The 21,372-nt window shown below is 42.0% G+C and overlaps 1 protein-coding gene across 5 annotated transcripts in view; it reads left to right on the top strand.

Annotated features, from left to right (window-relative positions):
* Positions 1-21,372, top strand: part of LOC110520419 (mannosyl-oligosaccharide 1,2-alpha-mannosidase IB) — a 109,993-nt gene that overhangs the window by 13,229 nt on the left and 75,392 nt on the right. For all 5 annotated transcript variants that reach the window (XM_021597732.2, XM_021597729.2, XM_036974965.1 and 2 more), the window contains exon 4: positions 11,112-11,367. In XM_021597732.2, the coding sequence (XP_021453407.2) occupies positions 11,112-11,367 (256 nt within the window). The remainder of the gene's footprint in view (positions 1-11,111; positions 11,368-21,372) is intronic.

Raw genomic sequence — 21,372 nt, 5'->3', positions numbered from 1 at the left:
AAGTGGGTCATGGGAAGTCTGGGATGGGAAGTCTATGGCCAGCAGCGGCTTATATGAACACAAGACAAAGGAGGAGAAGAAGGTGGAGGAGGAAGACGGAACAATTGTACTCAGCATGTATTTTATTCACTATCTGTCAGACCTCTCCACTTAAAGGTGAAGTAAAGCTAGACTTGTGTGCATCACTTGATCGATACCATGAGACTATTGTTCCCAGGAGAGCCCTTCTCTCTGAGAGCAGTTTTGAGACAGAGCAAACAAATGCACAGACTTGCCTCTTATGCCTATGCCAATGGGTTTCACCAGAGAGGGACTGCTTTCACTGACTACAGAGATGGGACATTTTAGCTATCAACTTCGGTTGAGGGTTTTTGTTAAATTCTGTGCTGCTGATTTATAAACCCATTATGTTCTCTTTACCTTGTATGAGACACTGAAGTGGACTTGATAACCTTGAACAATGGACATGATCTATTCTGCAGTGCGCCTCTTGGTATTTAGCACACTTCTTCCACCTGCTTGGCATTAATCTACTCCTCTTAAAGAGGGGAAACAATTCCAAATGAGCAGAGCTCAGGCGTGATTTTCCCAAGCAAATGACTGATTCTCAAAGTAAACACTATGGCTGCACTGTGAAGACCCTGGCGTAATGAGAGGGGGAGACGCTGTGAATCAGCCATCAAACCCTCCAAGCCACCAGACGTAATTAATTCTGTGGAGCGGGAGGTTTTAAGCAGAGCAGGCGATCAATGGATGAAGTAATTTCCGTGGGTGAGACACCTGTGTGCAGGGGAAGCGTTTCATTGCATTACATTATTCATGTCAACCCCCAAAACAGCATCTATGCGTTTGCAAATCCTCTACCGTCTTTCACTCTCTACTTCCCGCTCTCCCTCTGTTGCTTTCTGGTTCTAGTGTCAATACTAGGTAGCTAATCCAGCACTCTGCTGTTCCTTAAATCCCTGGTGTTAATTCTCTTTCCGCTACCTTGTAAATAGTCAGGAGGAAAATGGAGGTAAAAAAGCGAAGGCTTACTCATTCCTCCCTAATCCTCATTTTAAAGAGCATATGCCTGGGCCAGAACTGGAGATGAGTAACTCTAAACCCACTGTCCATCTGGGCTGATGTCATCAGGGCCCACACAGATGGAAGGATGGAACACGACCGAACAGAGAACTGTGGGAGGATGGCGGAAAGCAGGAGAGACAGTTATATGAAGGCTTTATTGTTTCATGTGTTCATTTAATCTTGGGGGGGGGGGGGATATTGGGGTATGGAGTCGGACACATTGTTATATTGGAGACTGTTTTCTTTGTCTAGTCGCACAATGTTTTCACAGCATTGCTAAATTGCTTTTTGGGACACACAGCATCACTTACCATTCCCTGCCATTGTATCTAGAGACTTCCATCAACTTGAGTACCTTAAATATTTTGAATTGTGCGCCTAACTTTCTTTGTGTGCCAATATTCTTCAACTTCGGTGCACATGTGCTCCTTGTACTTAAAAAGAAAAAAAACATTTTTTTTTTTTAAGTCAGTGTAGAGCCCTGCCCATGTTCTCATCTCCAGCTCTCCTGCTAAACGTGAAACCTCAGCCTCCCAAGATAAAAACTTCTCTTCCCCTGGCTGTATTTCTTATCCCTGAGAATGAGCTCTGATCTAAGCCTCATGGCTATTCTGAATAGTACCATGGTGAAGGCTGTCTCTGTGGGGAAGCTAAGGCAGTCTGCTGCTCTCCACAGTGAGTCATTCTGCCCGGAGTGCCTGGACCAAAAGCCTCGGGATAGGCAGCGAGTGCCAGGGAGCACCGGGGAATGAAGCATTCCTCTGAAAAAGGGTTTGATCCTTGTACCTTGTATGTAGCCACCGCGTCTGCGCCTATATTTTAGATGAGTGTGTGTCAGGGTTTTCATTTGGCAACATTTTTATTTACCGGACATTTGAGAAATTTAACGGCCCCATATGCATTGAGTCCGAAACCTGATTTAGTGCGTCAACCCACAGTGCTCAGAATGACAAATCACGTTTAGAATATGGTAATTCATATTAACATGCAACGATGTGTGGTCCTTCTTACCAAATTCAGATGTGCACTTTGAACATGATAGAATAACTGTCCACATTTTACTTTTCCTCAGCTAAGAAGATAAGTAACGAACGTATAAATCACTAGTCTATGTCAATTTACTATGGTAGAAAAGTTTAGGCTACCTATTCTGTTCGTCATCTTGTCGAGAAAGAAATAGCCTATTCCAAACAGACTCTGGGACAGTTGTGGGACGATAGATCTGAAATTCATACAACCAGTACGCCTAGGCTACATACATGTATTATTATTTTTTAAGAGTCTGATGCAGCAGGTGTTTAGCTTAAAATGCTGAGAAACTATTTATTAATGAGCGCAGCAATGTGCACAAGACTGTCGGCTATGGCAAATGTTCGTTCCATAATGCAATTAGCAAGAAAATGCCATTGTCAAAAGTGCACTGCACATGTTACCGGTTCCATGTGACGGAGATTACATTTCGAAAGAGATCTGATGGGCTACTTTGAAGCATGTTAAGACATACCTCGTATTAAACATAAAGGTTTCAAACAATTAAGTATATGTTTTCAAAATCCAAACTGCCTCCAGCTCATTGCACAGTGGTGTGACATGCTGACGAACCCGTCCTTCCATTGCCGTTTGATGCCATGTTCAAGTTAACTGGGGGGAGGGAACGAGCTCCGACCGGGAGAAATCGTTTTGAACGGTCATCTAACTCGGAATTCCAACTCGAACTCAGGCCTTTTATCTAGAGCTCCGACTTTCAGACCTGAAGATCGCTGACGTCATGATTTGACATCGAATTTTTTAGCGTTCCCAGTTGTCTTAAAAGCATCACAAGATGCTGCAGCCGCTCTTGCGCTGTCTGACAGAATTTCCATTTCAGGGCTCTTACCTGAATGCTGTACATGTGTGGTAAATAACGAATATACTGTACATGGGCCAATTAAATTTCCACTAAATTATGCAAGTGAACCTATAGACCAATAAACCTGACTAGTCATGTATTTCTATCGACTGGTATTTCCATCAATGAATAGGTAAACAAATTAATATTCTCCTGGAACCTGTGCCAATTTTATTTGACTAAAATCCTGTCTCCCTGTTTTACTATACTTCTGAGCACTAGAAGTCCTCACAAATAATAAAGCAAGGAAAATGCTAACAGGTGAGTACTTTTTGCCGGTCATCACAAGGTAAATGGATATTTTAGGCTTAGCTTTTAGAGTTAGAATTAAGGTTAGGGACAATAGGCTTTTGAACGGGAATCAATTGGTCCTTACAAGTACAGTAAAACTTGTGTGAGAGAGAAAGGAGAAAGCAGCAGTAGGGGTAGGAGATGACAACATCTGAGATCAACAATAGTGGTTGTCTTAGGCCATCATTAATGGATTCTCTGAAGCTGTGTAAAAAAGCCACATCCTGGTATCCACAAATTGCACAGTGACAAAGACTGCCCTCTTTTTTTCCCCCAGCATTATTGGACAAATAGGTATTTACTATGGTTGGGAGGTATCTAGATTTCCATACCTTAATACTGTGCCTGTGCCATCCCGGAATATATACGGTATGACCGGTAGTGTAAACACGGGGCGCTATTTGTTTTTTCAAATGTAATAAAATCCCCAAAAACATCCCTCCTGAAATGCAAACAAGTACCAAGGACTTCTCATAGTGAAGGCTAGGTAAATGCTAATTTACTACTAGGACTAGGACAGACAACCCAGCTCATAAAGTTGTGCAAGTATCTCAAAACGCAGTTTGCAGCATGCACAAAACAAATATTAGGCAGCAGAAATCTTGTCTCTGCTGCTGTTACCAAGAAGCTTGATCTTGCTAGCTAGCGTTAGCCACTTTAATGACGTTAGCAAAATCAAGCTGGGAAGATTTTATTTTGCGGAGCTTAGTTAACTTAATAGTTTATGTTAGTGGTAAAGTTCTTAAGTAAAAATATCTCAAACTACTTTAGTACTTTAAAGTATCTGTACTTTAGTTTTATTTGCCAACTTTTACTTCACTACATTCCTAAAGAAAATAATGTACTTTTTACTCCACACATTTTCCCGACACCCAAAAGTACTCTTTACATTTTGAATGCTTAGCAGGACATAGAAATTGTCCAATTCACGCTCTTATCAAGAGAACATCCCTGGTCATCACTACTGCCTCTGATCTGGCAGACTCACTAAGCACATGCTTCGTTTGTAAATTATGTCTGTGTACCCTTGTCTATCCGTAAACATTTTGGATATATATCGACGGAATTAATCGAACAAAAGGACCGTTTGTGATGCAAAAAAATATTTTTGCTTTTGTTACTTAAATATTTCAAAACAAATAATTTTTGACTTCTACTCAAGTAGTATTTTCCTGGGTGACTTTTACTTGTGCCATTTTCTATTAAGGTGTATTTTACTTAAGTATGACAATTGGGTACTTTTTCCACATATGTTAGTACCAGTCAAGTTTGGACACACCTACTCGTTCAGTTGATTTCTTTTTACTTTTTTCTACATTGTAGAATAATAGTGAAGACATCAAAACTATGAAATAACACGTAGTAACCAAAAAAGTGTTAAACAAATAAAAATATATTTGAGATTCTTCAAAGTAGCCACCCTTCGCCTTGATGGCAGCTTTGCCCACTCTTGGCATTCTCTCTACCATCTTCACCTGGAATGCTTTTCCAACAGTTTTGAAGGAATTGTTGCTATGCTGTTGGCTGCTTTTCCTTCTCTCTGCAGTCCAGCTCATCCGAAACCGTTTCAATTTGGTTGAGGTCGGGGGATTGTGGAGACCAGGTCATCTGACGCAGCACTCCATCACTCTCCTTCTAGGTCAAATAGCTCTTTCACAGCCTGGAGGAGTGTTTTGGGTCATTGTCCTGTTGAAAAACAAATGATTTTCCCACTAAGCGCAAACCAGATGAGATGGTGTATAGCTGCACAATGCTGTGGTAGCCATGCTGGTTAAGTGTGCCTTGAATTCTAAATAAATCACTGACAGTGTCACCAGCAAAGCACCATCACACCACCACCTCCATGCTTCTGGGTCATCCGTTCACCTACTCTGCGTCTCACAAGACACGGCGGTTGGAACCAAAATTCTCAAATTTGGACTCATCAGACCAAAGGACAGATTTCCACCTGTCTAATGTCCATTGCCCGTGTTACTTGGCCCAAGCAAGTCTCTTATTATTGGTTTCCTTTTTAGTAGTGGTTTCTTTGCAACAATTCGACCATGAAGGCCTGATTTCACGCAGCCTCTGAACAGTTGATGTGTCTGTTACTTGAACTCTGAACCATTTATTTGGGCAGCAATCTGAGGTGCAGTAAACTCTAACTTATCCTCTGCAGCAGAGGTAACTCTGCGGCTTCCTTTTCTGTGGCGCTTCTCAGAGCCAGTTTCATCATAGCACTTGATGGTTTTTGCGACCACTTGAAGAAACATTAAAAATTCATTATGTTCATTATTGACTGACCTTCATGTTTAAAAGTAAGGATGGACTGTCATCTGTTTGATTATTTTAGCTGTTCTTGCCATAATATGGACTTAGCACTATTTGGTAAAATACCATCTTCTGTATACCACCCCTACCTTGTCACAGCACAACTGATTGGCTCAAACACATTAAGAAGGAAAGAAATTCCACAAATTATAGTTTTAACAAGGCACGACCGGTTAACCTTTCTAGCGCAGGCGTTTCACACATTAACAAGTCCAATACAGCAAATGAAAGATAAACATCTTGGTAATCTACCCACCGTGTCCGATTTCAAAACTGCTTTACAGCGAAAGCACAACATATGATTGTTAGGTCATAGCCAAGTCAAAAAAATACAGCCATTTTTCCAGCCAAAGATAAGTCACAAAAAGCAGAAATATGGATAAATTTAATCAATAACCTTTGATCTTCATCACAAGGCACTCCCAGGAATCCCAGTTTGACAGCAAATGACTGATTTGTTTCATAAAGTATAATTTATGTCCAAATAGCCACTTGTTGTTAGCGTGTTCAGCCCACTAATTCATATTCATGAGGCGCAAGCACTTCATCCAGACAAAAACTTGAAAAGTTCCGTTACAGTCCTTCAGAAACATGTCAAACGATGTATGGATTCAATCGTTCGGATGTTTAACATAAAACATAAGTAATGTTCCAACCGGAGAATTCCTATGTCTGAATAAAAGCACTGGAACGAGAGGTAACTCTGTCGGGAGCACGCGTCATGAGACCAAGGCACTCTGCCAGACCCACTGACTCAGAGGTCTCATGTTTCTAAAGACAGTTGACATCTAGTGGAAGCCGTAGGAAGTGCAACCTGACTCCATAGACACTGTATTCGGTAGGCCAAGCGTTGAAAAACTACAAACCTTAGATATCCCACTTCCTGGTTGGATTTGTCACAGGTTTTCGCCTGCCATATGAGTTCTGTTATACTCACAGACATCATTTAAACAGTTTTAGAATCTTCAGAGTGTTTTCTGTCCAATACTAATAATAATATGCATATATTAGCATCTGGGACAGAGTAGGAGGCAGTTCACTCTGGGCACGCTATTCATCCAAAAGTGAAAATCCCAAAAATTTTAATTGAAATGCATTCCAGTTGACTACCTCATGAAGCTGGTTGAGAGAATACAAAGAGTGTGCAAAGCTGTCATCAAGGCAAAGGGTGGTTACTTTGAAGCGTCTCAAATATAAACATCTATTTTTACACTGTTGCTTACCACATGATTTCATAGTTGTGATGTCTTTGCTATTATTCTACAAGGTGGACAATGTTAAAAATAAAAATGAGTAGGTGTCAACTTTTGACTGGTATTGTGTGTGTGTGTAGCTGGCAAACATTACTTGTGAATTTCATGCAAGTGTAACTCGATCACCTCACTTAAGTTGCGCTGCAGGAGTGACTTACCTCACGAATCTCCCATTTTGCTCATTATGCTTCTTTGTAAACAAACACACGTGGCTGGCTCAAACTGCTGGTAAACTCTTACCGGTAAGCATCATAAGAAAAAAGCTAAATGCAAAATTAACATTCTGCTTTATCTGTTACCTATTGCAGAAGTTGACTGCAGGTATTTATTTAAAGTACTTGCTAATTTTCAAAGCCCAAAAAACGTAATTTACCAAAATGCTAACAAAATGTACTAAGGAATCCTTATAGACAACACTAAATTCTAACGAGCGTTGTGTACAGTTTCTGACCTAAATTATACAAGTAACTCATGCTACTCAGTTTGCTGCACGCATAACATGAATATTAGCCAGCAAGGCTCTTGATTCAGGAGGGGATTCACTGCTGTTACCAAGCGAATGCTTGATTTTGGAAGAGGCTAAACATTTAGCCAACTAGCTACTAAATTAGCAAACCAAATGCACAACTGCACAGCATTTAGCCCATTTTAGACTTAATTTAATATTTCTAAGATATCTAGCTGACAAACATTTTAGTTGTGAATCCCATACTGGAATTAGGTCACCTGGCGCATGCTGCACGACAGTGAGTTACTCAAGGCTCCGGTCTCTTGTCGTTGTGTGCTTGTAAACCAACACCACATGACTAGGGTTGCAAATGGTCGTAAACTTTACGGTAAATTTCCGGATATTTTCCATGGGAAGTTAAGCCTGGGAATTTTCCATAAATTTATCAAAAAAACAGGGAACCTTTTTTTTTGTGGGCTACACAAGGCAATTCTAGGTCTTGTGGCATATTTTGGTTGAACTGTCCCCAATTCAATGGAATTGCACCCCTCTGCATTCTTCCATCACATGTACAGCTGATTCTGAAAATCTTGCACTCTAATGAGATGCTATTGAGCCCAGACGACTACACTGTCTGAGCCAAGGACTACATGCTTTCTGGAAAGTTTTGATTACAATGCTGGGTGGGGTGAATGTTTTATGACGTACATGATTGTTTTGGAGATATAACGACGGAATTTATCGAACAAAAGGACCATTTATGATGTTTATGGGACATATTGGAGTGCCAACAGAAGATCTTCAAAGGTAAGGCATGAATTATATTGTTATTTCTGAGGTTTTTGTCACCCCTGGCGGGTTGAAATATGATTGTCATGGTATTTAGTGGGTTATAGAGCACAACTGGTCCTTGTTTGGAAACACACACACCAAAGCACGCAACAGGCTGACCAATACAAGCGTTGAAACATTGGTGGCCATCCGGGCAAATTTGAGGCTTTTTTAGCCTGACAACGAGCCATCCTTAATTAACAAGGTTGGAAAGTGACGGAAGATGAGGCTGATGTTCAAGAGGTGGACATTGAGGAGGTCCAGGGAGGAAGCCTGAGAGGAAGACAACCAAAGCTTTAGTTTCTAGACTATCATTTTACAGATGCATGTTGGAAACGTTTCTGGGAGATGCGATGGATCATTCAATATTTCCTTTCTTTTGTTGTTCAGTGAAATCATCCCATGTGAAGAGTCAACTCATTTAATTAAAGTTCCATTTGAAACAATTTTTTTTCTATTGGAAGGATTTAATAATTTGCAATTATTTATCTATTTATGATAAGGTAAAATGTTCATGTTTCTGTCTCCATATGATATGGTAAATATATCCAATGCAAAAAACATCTACATTTAAATTGTATTAATATTGGACATATTCCCGGTAATTCCGTTTTTTTTCCCCACGGAAACTTTCCTCTGAATATTCCCCAAAATGTGCAACCCTCCTGGGGACTAACAAACTACATAATAATGTGACAGATGAAATTAACTTAATGTTCTTTATATCCTAACGTATTTCTCAAGTTCACTGCAGGTATTTACTTCAATGTTGCTACAAATATTCAAAGGTATAAAAAAAAATCTAATTAAAAGAAAAATAGTTGACGGTATTGAAAAACCATCCCATGGCTTTTTCCAAATACCCCAGTGAACTATATACATCCGAAGCATAGTAGTAATTACATCGTGGTGCAGTCTTGACAATCTTTTCTCATAGACCGGCTGCAAGTGTTCTAGCATTACCATGGTTACACCCTGCTGCTTCCGTTTTGCCAGTCATTGTTTCCATGGTTAATATTATTTTCCGAGATATGGCAGTGTTCTGCCTTTTACCGTTGCTGATGATGGCTTTTGACACAGACAGACAGAGCACCAAATGTTCCTGTAACAATAGAATATGAGATGCCATTGGAAGAGGCTAATGAAAGCAGGAAGTGACTATGACGATGCACATGACTGCAGGCACTAATCAGGAAGGTGGATGCGATTTCTCTTAGTCTGCTGAAGGGAACAGGAACGTTAGCCGAGGCAGGCTTGATTGCTGGGGCCTGGGCTCATGTCTTCGTCATCATAATTGAGTCAGATGTTGACTCCGCCCATTAGCCCCGGGGCTGTATAGTAATGCCGTATTATTGGTGTTTCATGTTGTCATCCTGGCCTTTCCGTCTCACTAGGAGCCGTTATAGTAAGGTGTGGGTTGAAAACACCATCTCATTACACGCTGCTGTGCCCCACACACACGTAAACCTTCATGACCGCTAAGCGCTTCAGTCAGTCTGAACATTATAACCCACTAAATACCATATTTGAATGCATGTTTGCGAGGGCATACTTATCGATGCGTATGACTCCAGCCCTTCGGTGGGTTAGAAATGCCAGTACAGTGTGTCTATCCGGACTGAGTCAGTTCTAAACACACACACAAACCTCATCACTGTGTAAACCCATTTCCTATCAATTAGTATGGAGACCAACACGCACATCGACATAAATGTTCTGAAGCCCGGGTTAATGCTGTTATTTTGGCCCTGGGGTGTGGATAGGCCCACATCAGGGAACCAAATGGTTATGAAATAAAACGGAGGATCACTGTCTATGCTGGGAGCCAGTCCACTTTGAATGAATGAATGAAGGGTAATTCATCTAAAATGCCTGTCTGTCTTGGTGAGTTAATGTCGCTTCATGTTCAATCCCATGTCTGCATTAGCCGTGCAACATTTACGGGGATACGGCCTCTGCAGAAGTCAGGGCATTCATGCTTCTTGCGCTTTGGAAAGCTGTTGTGAAGGAAGATGTCAAGGAAGTGAGTGTGTTTATACAGGACCTCCCGCCCCCACCTACCGTCAACCAATCATGTCAATGCGGAGCTATACGGAGCCCTCTGCATTGTTAAAACATTTGGGGGGCGCATGGTGATGCGGTAAGGAGCTCAATTTGATCTCTGCATGCCTCTGGAGGCTCCACCATTGCATCATATCCTCCATATGGAGCCTCAGACCACTTTTTTGGATCAAGCATAAATAGGCTTCTAATGTTTTAATGACAGTGATGAAATGTCTCCTGTCTGCTACAGTAAGTGATCTGATCTCTGACCCCCCCCCCCCCCCCCCCCCCCCCCCCCCCCCTGTTGTGCAGCTCTCTATTCTCTGCCGGCCTGGGGGCTCATCATAGGTGAAGTGAGCCGTGATGGCGGATCTCATCAGAGCACGTCTCCGTATCCACCTGACCCCTTTTTTTGGCTGTGTTTCATCTCGCTCTCTCCTCTCAATTTCATGCTTTCTTTTATCGCTGTACTGCTAGAGATGTTGGCTCTCTGTCTTTCTGTGCCTACAGCTCAGGCTGTACTGTGTGTTTTGTCTGTGTGGCAGTTGCTCTTATGCACTTTGACTCACGGCTGGCTTTTATATGTCCTGTTCTCCCCCTCTCTCTTACACACGCAAGTCCCCTGCTCTGTCAGGGTTTAGCCCTCCAGTTCACAGCCTGCATCTCCAGGGCCCTTACAGCTGAGAACTGGTAGAGGTGTTTTATAATTTCTAACATATCTAGTATATTATAGAACTGCAAGAGAAAAGGGATTAAGAGGACTGTTTTTTTTTTTTGTCAAGGCTTTTGATTCCTTTGTATTTATTTTTCCACAGTAGGCTGAATATGGCCTTAGGGAATAAGCCTTGACATGTGGCCCAGATCTTTACTTTGTTATACAATGTTAAACCTATATGTAATATTTCAAGCTGTTTGGTTTGATGTCATTTACTTCCTGGTTGTGTTGTAACCTGTGAGCTGACTTCCTGTTTCTCTTTAGGGAGGAGGAGGAGAGCTTGCGGGATAAGATCCGAGCGGACCACGAGCGGGCGTTGCAGGAAGCCAAGGAGAAGCTGAGGAAGTCCCGGGACGAGCTGCGGGCTGAGATCCAGACTGAGAAGAGCAAGGTGCTGGAGGACCTGAAGAAGGAGGGGCCCAAGCCGTTACCACCGGTCCCCATGCCCAAGGTGGTGGGGGTCAACGATGGAGACCCCGGGGAGCCCGACATCAAGGAGAAACGAGACAAGATCAGAGAGGTGAGAGCGAGAAGGGTCTTGGGGTGGTAACTAAGAGTCTCTGCGACGTCGTTGTCTTTTACCTGCCCCTATTTTTCAGCGATCTGATCGTTCAGTTGCTATTTCTGAGGTGCTAAGTGGAGACAGTCAGAGCCAACCTGAGACCGCTTTCCTTTCCCCCATCCATCCATTCTCCGAGATAATTACCTTGTTTAATCCCTTTCTGAACACTTACTGCGGCACAGGGCCAGCCCATTCACTCTAAACCTGCCTTTGTCTTCCAACCTGCCTTTTGTTCCCACATAATTATCATTCAAAGTATGCTGCCATAAACTCCCAAATGAGGAGCGCTAATAGCTATACGGTGGCCACCCAATTGCTTTGTGACTGTGAGCACAAGTCATATCTCTATAGAACACGGGCCGACTGTCATCAACGATAATGTTTTAATCACGAGGATGGCTATTTGTGTCGCACTGTTGCAAAATGTTGTATTTTTTTACTTGCATGTTTTGCAGTCACGACTTGTTTAACTTGTTTAATAGAATGAAAATGAGGCACACCATCTGTCCAACCAATAACATCACTGTATACTGTACGTCCCTGCTCTGTGTTTACTTGGTAATGTAGCGAGCCACTAGCCAGGTCAGTGCCCTGTGATCACCAACAACCTATAGGGAGGACTTCAGAGACCTGGCCGTGTGGTGCCATGACAACAACTTCATTGTGAGCAAGACAAGGTAGCTGATTGTGGACTACAGGAAAAGGCGGGCCGAACAGGCCCCCATTAACATCGACTGGGCTGTAGTGGAGTGGGTTGAGAGTTTCATGTTCCTTGGTGTACACATCACCAATGAACTAACATGGTCCAAACACACCAAGACAGTCGTGAAGGGGGCACAACAACTCCTTTTCCCCCTCAGGAGACTGAAAAGATTTGGCATGGGTCCCCAGATCCTCAAAATGTTCTACAGCTGCACCATAGAGAGCATCCTTACTCGTTCCATCACAGCCTGGTATGGCAACTGCTCGGCATCTGACCGTATGGCGCTACAGAGGGTAGTGCAAACGGCCCAGTACATCACTCGGGCCAAGCTTCCTGACATCCAGGACCTATATAATAGGCATTGTCAGAGGAAAGCCCATAAAATTGTCAGACTCCAGTCACCCAAGTCATAGTCTGTTTTCTCTTCTACCGTACGGCAAACGGTACAGGAATGCCAAGTCTAGGACCAAAAGGCTCCTCAACAGCTTCTTACCCCCAAGCTGAACAATGAATAAAATGTCCACTGGATTATTTATTTTGTGTACAAGTTATCTTGATTAACCTGTACCCCCGCACATTGACCCTGTATATAGCCTCGTTATTGTTATCTTATTCTGTTACTTTTTTTATCATTTTTTACTTATTTTATTGGGTAAATATTTGAACTCTTCTTGAACTGCACTGTTGGTTAAGGGTTTGTAAGTAACAGTTAGGTCTACACCTGTTGTATTTGGCGCATGTGACAGTTTGATGTAGATTTTTGATCTGTGGAGACACAGAGATCACTTATGGGTTCATGTAGCTACTCCTCAAAGTAGGGTGGCGATCATGCTGTCATGTCACTGGGGTACTGCAAAATTCTGGTAACGTTCCCAAAATTCCCTGGTTTTCCAGAAATTCTATTTGAATGATTCCTCGATTTCCTGCTTATTCCTCGTAATTCCAGAGATCTTCCAACCAGGATTTCTGGAGAACTGTCAACAGATTATTTTTTTCAACCCTATGTCACTCAGCCTGTCCCTAGATATCCAACCCTCTTCAAAGTTCTGTTTCCCACCATATACCAAATCGCCACCACCATATTCATATTTCCTATAGGGACCAGAGCTGACATGCTAGCCCTCCATTAGCTTGAAAAGAGCGCACTATTCCCCTCCACTTTGGTTATGAAAGGGCTGGTCATGCAGCCGTTATGCTTTTGTCATGAGGACGATGGAGGAGTCCTTTTGAGGGGAGGGGGGTTGTTATTTGATAGAGGAAAATAGTGGTCTTTGGTTGGTTAGGATTCTAGCATTGTGGTGTTTTTAGAAAAAATAGGAAACGACGTGTTGTACTGCATTTATTAGAATTTGTTTGCGTGAATGATTTTGTTACCTACATTTCTTGACCATAAATGAAGAAAATGATCATAGTTGAGTGAGTGGCTATAATTTCTGCTTGTGTGTTGTAGAGCTCGACCGATTATGGGATTTTTGGATATATTTTTAGAACTATTCACCCTGATTACTGATATCTGCTGATGATAATTATAATAATATCTGGAATATAAAATCAAAATATTATCTTCTGTATGGATTGTGCTTAAAACAGCCCTACAAAAATACTCAAAGCAGATTTCTTAAATTTAACAAAACATTTAATGGATTTGGAAGCTGAGCATTTTTGATAATTGGTTAACTTATTTTTGACAAATGAGGGCATTGCTGTTTTCTTATGGTAATTTGGTTTATCCCAAAAGTAGATCACACCTGTACAGTTGTGAATGAAACATGATTTATGTAAGTGGATAATTAAATGATAACAGTAGGCAAAAACAACATTCAGATTGCGGAATAATTCAAAATGATTAGGCAAGCTTTGAATTTGTGAACTAAAAGGTTAGGAGCACCACATAAAATGTAGGAGCACCAGAAAAACTAGATTTTCGAATGGAAAAACTTACTCTAGCGAAAGGACGATAAACTGCACTGATTCCAGCAAAAATAAATTCCTAGACTGAAGACCGAGCTGCTTCATGCTAGCCAGCTAGACAACAACGACAGGACACATTTTCAATGTATTAATATTTAGCTACGTTTTCGTTGTTTGCAGGGCTGTAGCCACTGAAATATGGCCGTTGTCACTTGAAAGGAAAAACATATCACAAAATTTGCTGTTCTGCCTCTAGTGCCAAGTGTTGCCTCAGTGAACGGTCCTTGCTATGTGGGATCCTTAATGTCCCTACACCATTGAAGTAAGCATTTTAAAATGGTTATATTAAGGTTCGGCTTAGGTAAGGGTTATGGTTAGGGTAGGGGTTAAGTTTAGGATTTAGGGAGGTGTCCTAAGGATTCCAGATGGCACTAATCCTCAAGTACTCTCATACAGCTAGTTTGCCGAGCACTTGTCATGGAAATGGAGTGGCGTAAAGTGACAACCCATACATCAAAACGTAGCTGCGATGTCATGTTTTGAACCTGCTGTTATTTTTGTCTCTGAAAACATATGAGTAACTGGAGGAGTAACCTTCGCAAACAGCAAATATAACACCACATTTTTCAGGCTTCACTAAATAAATAATAAAGTATAAAGTAATGTTAACGTTACCACAGAGTTGAAAGTGCTTAACACTTTTCAAAGCGAAACTAATCTATGTTTTTGCGTTTCATGAGGATTGAGCTCAGTCGGAACTTGTGGCTAGCATGACAGCGGTGAGTGATGGCGTGTGGGAATAACAGTGGCTGACAGCATATCATCTGTTGCTGATCTTCAAGAGAACTGCACAAAAAATATCAGGTAAACCGCGAAGCACACAGGCATCTCCCACTCACGCAGCTGCCAAACTGAGCAGAGACAGCTGCTAAGTGGAGAGCGCACTGAACCGAGAGCGCAGTTGCACTTGGCCAAATCAATTCCAGTAATGAAATAATTACACGTTGCGACCCACCATTAACAGGTTGCGACACACACTTTAAGAAAGGCTGCTGTAGACCATCCAAATAACGTGTTACCCAACGTTCCTATAGATTGTTGAGAGCCATTATTTTGTTAACACTAATACAGTATATGCATTATGTTGATTCCTGCTATGAAAGTATCTGCCTGTTTCACTGCTGGCTCTCACTCCCTCTAACCGCTGTGTGCATAGAGGAGGGAGAGATGCATTCTGAAAAGCACAAGCATATGACCGTTCTATTTGTCACCTCTTAATATTGAGTTCATGGCACCAATTGTGTAGTACGGTTTTGATGCACCTGTGGAGCATGCCTTTTGCAGTGAATAGGCCTACATAAAGTATGGGTAACATTGATGGGGGTAGGGGCCACAAAAAAGTTTAACTTATCATGAGGGGCCACAGTGGCTCGTGGGGTCTGCGTATCCACATCCATAATCACACATGCAGTCAGAGCTGGCCATAGCCAATTGGGGGCCCTAAATTAAATTGAGGATTTTAACCCACCCCCCCCCCCCCCCCCAGCTGTGTGTGTGTTAGGTTCTAATTCTCTTTGGTCTTGGCCATAGTGGAGTTTGGAGTGTGACTGTTTGAGGTTGTGGACAGGTGTCTTTCATACTGATAACAAGTTCAAACAGGTGCCATTAATACAGGTAACGAATGGAGGACAGAGGAGCCTCTTAAAGAAGAGGTCTGTGAGAGCCAGAAATCTTGCTTGTTTGTAGGTGACCAAATACTTATTTTTTTACCATCATTTGAAATAAATTCATTAGAAATCCTACAATGTGATTTTCAGGATTTTTTTTTCTAATTTTGTCTGTCATAGTTGAAGTGTACAAGTGTACCTATGATAAATTACAGGCCACTTTTTAAGTGGGAGAACGTGCACAATTGGTGGCTGACTATATACTTTTTTGCCCCACTGTATATATCAAAAAAATGTAATAGTTTTTTAAAAGTGTAATTTCCTTTAATTGTACACATGCCCATGGAACATAGAGAAATGTTGCATTTTTTAAAATAAGTTTGCTGCAATTCTACACATTTTGCCATGAAGATTTGGAAATGGTATAACTCATTTAATTACATTTTGCAATGGGCCAGAGAGGGAAATGTGCAGTTTCACAATTCATTTCCTGCAGTTCTAAACATTTTGTTCAATGGTGGAGAAAAATGTTTGTGCAGTTTTAAATGATCTCTGATGAACAATGGGGACGATTATTTGACCATGGCTACTACAAGTTTAGTCTAGCAGCCAGCTATCTTAACAATCTATAAAATGTAAGCTTACATGGACGGGCTAATTAAGTGACACTGACTGACCTAACAAGAGAAACTGCTGATGTACAACCACATTTCAAAATTGCGCCGTGTGTATTTTACTATTCTAACTCAAAAATAAGTTGGGGGGGGGCAGGGTTTGATCCGAGGGCCTACAAAAGGGTCCAGGCCACTAGTTGCCTACCCCTCGTCTACATAAAGTAGCCTAGGCCTAGCGCTGAAATATTTTTGTAGGACATCTGCCATGTAGGCTAGTTAGCAGTCTAGTTAAGTGTTGCGTTTCCAGGTGGTGAATAATATAGGCCAATATGCACAAAGATTCTCTGAAGAGCCAAAAAGAAGTCTGATTAATTATAGATCCTATTTTGACATGTTGCACATCCAAATATCTTATGCATTTCCTGGAAATGTTATTTGAAATAGCTTAGACCAACTTTTTAAATCATAGGCTACCATCTCAGTTGTCTTGCTTGGCACTTTTTTTTTGTCTAGAGCACTGCCGCTAATGGGAAGTAACTGTCAATTTAAAAAAAATGTTTGTCTTTGTATTTATCTAGAAAAATAGTTACATTTAATGCGTTATGACTTTTTGCCTGTGTCCATGAATATCACACGTCTCTTCTAGGGCATCGTAAAGCTCTCTGAAGCCTCCTTCCAGCATGGCCATCTGCCATACACTCATTCTAACACTGTGTAACGACACTTATTTCTCATAGGGTTTACATCCAAAGCTATAGTCTAGTTCAACTGATATGTATCTGTTTTTAAGGATGAACCTTCCTCTTCACCATTTGATACTATTTGTGAAACTGCGAAATAAGTATCTAGAGAGTAAATGAGAAAATAAGATCCATTGGCCACAGCACTATGCTATAGGCCCCTTTCCACATCTAACACGACTCATCTCAGAGAGCCAATCTAGGTTTCTGCTCTGTGTGATACACACTGTCGTAAGCTATGCCCATCCAATACAGCCCTATATCCCCGAAAGTGAAACACTACTCGGTGACCAGAATCCATGATTCATGAGAATTTAGACCTCTATATATTATGTATAGATGTCGTGGATCTATATTTCAACAGTATCCTCTCTGCTAGAATACACCTCTGTATATGTATGAGTTGGTAAGTAGGGCTGGCCGTATAATCATGTAACTGACAGTTATAGATGACTACCATCATGAAAACTTATTTACATTTTTTTTAAATATATTTTTTAAATAACATCAATACATTGATGGAGGGGGGACGAACAGCTGAATAAAGGTGGGCTGGCCGGGCATTCTTGCTTTTGAGTCCGATTCTCCTGTAACATAGACTGTTCTTTGTTTGTTTTCCCGAATTCAAGCGGTTATTACGGTGGCAGTGGTCGCTTGACCGCCACTGCCCTATTGGTAAGTGTGGATGTGTTTGGCAACATGATTCCATGACTTTTTTGCTGTCGTTTAGCACTTCTCTTAAATGGAAAGATGGTGAAAAGGAATGTGGTGAAAAGACATGTCTGTATTCCAGGCAAACCACAGCAGCTAAATGCTAAGTATAGGCCTAACGAGTAGCATGGTGATGGGCCGATGAGTGTGACGGAGAAACTTGAAGAGGACAAGACAGACCCACAATGCCACTCGCCTCAGGACTGTTGCCACAGTAGCTCATATCAGTGTTGTCTCTGGTGTTTGAACTATGCACCGATATGACATTTATGGCCAATACCGATAATTTCCTTGCAAAAAAACAACCCGATATGGAAAGATGGAAAGAAGATAACATTTTAGCAGCCTTTTTAAGCATTCTAGTACAGTTAAATAGTTGAAACACACACACACTGCCAAAAAGTTATTTTGTTGGTGTTTACGTATGTCCCCATTACCAGTAAAACATTTCTTTCACTTACTTGTTGTGCTATTTTGTTAATTTGTTCAACCAGGATTTAATGTGCACTCAGTGTGCACGGTGACTGTGTCCGTTTCCATCTTGTCCAGCTGTGCCTGTAACATTTCACGTAAACCCTGTTTCTTGTTTGCATTGAAGTACCTTGCATCGAGCATGGTGGTGACACAGTATCAAATCAAATGTATTTATATAGCCCTTCGTACATCAGCTGATATCTCAAAGTGCTTGACAGAAACCCAGCCTAAAACTCCAAACAGCAAGCAATGCAGGTGTTGAAGCACGTTGGCTAGGAAAAACTCCCTAGAAAGGCCAAAACCTAGGAAGAAACCTAGAGAGGAACCAGGCTATGAGGGGTGGCCAGTCCTCTTCTGGCTGTGCCGGGTGGAGATCATAACAGAACATGGCCAAGATGTTCAAATGTTCATAAATGACCAGCATGGTCAAATAATAGGTCTGGGACAGGTAGCACGTCCGGTGAACAGGTCAGGATTCCATAGCCGCAGGCAGAGCAGTTGAAACTGGAGCAGCAGCACGGCCAGGTGGACTGGGGACAGCAAGGAGTCATCATGCCAGGTAGTCCTGAGGCATGGTCCTACGGCTCAGGTCCTCTGAGAAAGAAAGAGAGAATTAGAGAGAGCATACTTAAATTCACAGGACACCGGATAAGACAGGAGAAGTACTCCAGATATAACAGACTGACCCTAGCCCCCTGACACAAACTACTGCAGCATAAATACTGGAGACTGAGACAGGAGGGGTCAGGAGACACTGTGGCCCCATCCGATGATATCCCCGGACATGGCCAAACAGGCAGGATATAACCCCACCCACTTTGCCAAAGCACAGCCCCCACACCACTAGAGGGATATCTTCGACCACCAATTTACCATCCTGAAACAAGGCCGAGTATAGCCCACAAAGATCTCTGCCACTGCACAACCCAAGGGGGGCGCCAACCCAGACAGGAAGATCACATCAGTGACTCAACCCACTCAAGTGACGCACCCCTCCTAGGGACGGCATGAAAGAGCACCAGTAAGCCAGTGACTCAGCCCCTGTAATAGGGTTAGAGGCAGAGAATCCCAGTGGAAAGAGGGGAACCGGCCAGGCAGAGACGGCAAGGGCGGTTCGTTGCTACAGAGCCTTTCCATTCACCTTCACACTCCTGGGCCAGACTACACTCAATCATATGACCCACTGAAGAGATGAGTCTTTAGTAAAGAGGCTCAGAGAGAATACCACCAAATCACTTGTTCACAGCCTCTTGTCAAGTACTTTTCCAAGTTAACCCGACGTTCTGTCTGCATTTTTGTTGAGCAGGACTTTCAATGTCATGACAGGGTATCACGTCTGCTGCAGAAGTCAGTTGTTCGAATGGAGCTAGGAGTGTTCATGTTTCAAACATGTTCTCAATGCCACTGAAATGGCAGCAGCGGTATGAGAAGAACCAGCACATTCTTGAGCATACAATACGGCTTTCCTCAGTAGGAAATCCTCGTGGACCCACTGTGCTGTCAGGCTCCTAATGGTCATGGGGCTGACATCGCTGGTCCAAATGTCAGTCGGGAAGCAGTAATAGCAGTGATGCATCATGGATGTGAGATTTTGTCATCAATACTGTGTAACTCCGGTAAGGCAGCAGCTGAAAAATGGCGCCTAATTGGTAGTGGTGCTCGACCAGTCGGCGAAAGCCAACATCATCACTGCACCTGTACATAGATGGGCTGTTTACAGATGGGCTATCTACCTACCTCATCCCCATACTGGGATTTCTTTATTTATTTTGATCCTTTGCACCCCAGTATCTCTACCTGCACATTGGCAGAAGATTAATTATTATTCCAGTGTTTAATTGCTATATTGTAATTACTTCGCCACCATGGCCTGTTTATTTCCTTAACTTACCTCATTTGCACTCACTGTATATAGACTTTTTGTTTTCTTTTGTTCTACTGTATTATTGACTATGTTTTGTTTATTCCATGTGTAACTCTGTTGTATGTGTCGAATTGCTACGCTTTATCTTGGCCAGGTCACAGTTGCAAATGAGAACTTGTTCTCAACTAGTCTACCTGGTTAAATAAAGGTGACATAAAAAAATCATCCACGACAGAGAATGGTTGATTGTCAAGGGCAATGAATTCCATTATCTTGGCTTGCCTTTGCATTGTCCCACTGAAATGTTCTGACTCTTTCAAATGACTGCTCGACTTGATGACTGCTCGAGCCACTATATTTTTCATGGCGTCATTACGTCATCTACCTACGTTATATAGGTATTCACGTCAGCTCTGACATTGGTTTTGCGCATCGGCATCAAACTAGACATCGGGCCGATGCCAATGTTGGCATTTTTAGATAATATCTAAAAATTGAAAATAATTCATCCTTCATGGATTAGCGTGAGAGCAAGAAGTGGGGTAGAAAGGGAGAGGTTGTCACACCCTGGCCTTAGTATTCTGTGTTTTCTTTATTATTTTGGGTAGGCCAGGGTGTGACATGGGTGATTATGTGTTTGTCTTGTCTAGGGGTTTTGTAGAATGATGGTTGTGTTCAGTGTAGTATTCTAGGTAAGTCTATGGTTACCTAGAGTGGTTCTCAATCAGAGGCAGGTGTTTATCGTTGTCTCTGATTCGGAACCATATTTAGGCAGCCATATTCTTTGGGTATTTCGTGGGTGATTGTTTCCTGTCTCTGTGTTTTGCACCAGTTAGGACTGTTTTGGTTTTTCCACGTTTTCTTATTTGTATATGTATATTGTTCACGTTATCATCTTTATTAAAGATGTTCAACCATAACCACGCTGCATTTTGGTCCGCCTCTCCTTCGATGGAAGAATCCCGTAACAGAGGTTTTGTCTTGGTTTCACTTGGTTTCACATGTTTACTGGTTCACTTCTGCTGCCCCATAAAATGTAATGTTCTCCCCATTGTATAGTATTTCTACTTCCCTGACCCGGGCAATCTCGTCATTACGATGTAAAATTCCATTTTAGTATCCTTCCAACTCAATCAGCTGTACTTGGAAATGGATTGTAATGTCCATTTCTCTGTGTATGCATGCCTTTTGAAACTCTCAATGACAGGAGAACTCTCCAGTTCTGTGATTTGAACTATAGGCTTGTCAGGGAGCGTCTGTAAACAGACAGCCTGTAAAT

Source organism: Oncorhynchus mykiss, chromosome 3 (genome assembly GCF_013265735.2).
Source record: "Oncorhynchus mykiss isolate Arlee chromosome 3, USDA_OmykA_1.1, whole genome shotgun sequence".
NCBI classification, from domain to species: domain Eukaryota; kingdom Metazoa; phylum Chordata; class Actinopteri; order Salmoniformes; family Salmonidae; genus Oncorhynchus; species Oncorhynchus mykiss.
Note: the sequence above shows the minus strand (reverse complement) of the source record. Positions and strands in the feature narration are given on the sequence as shown.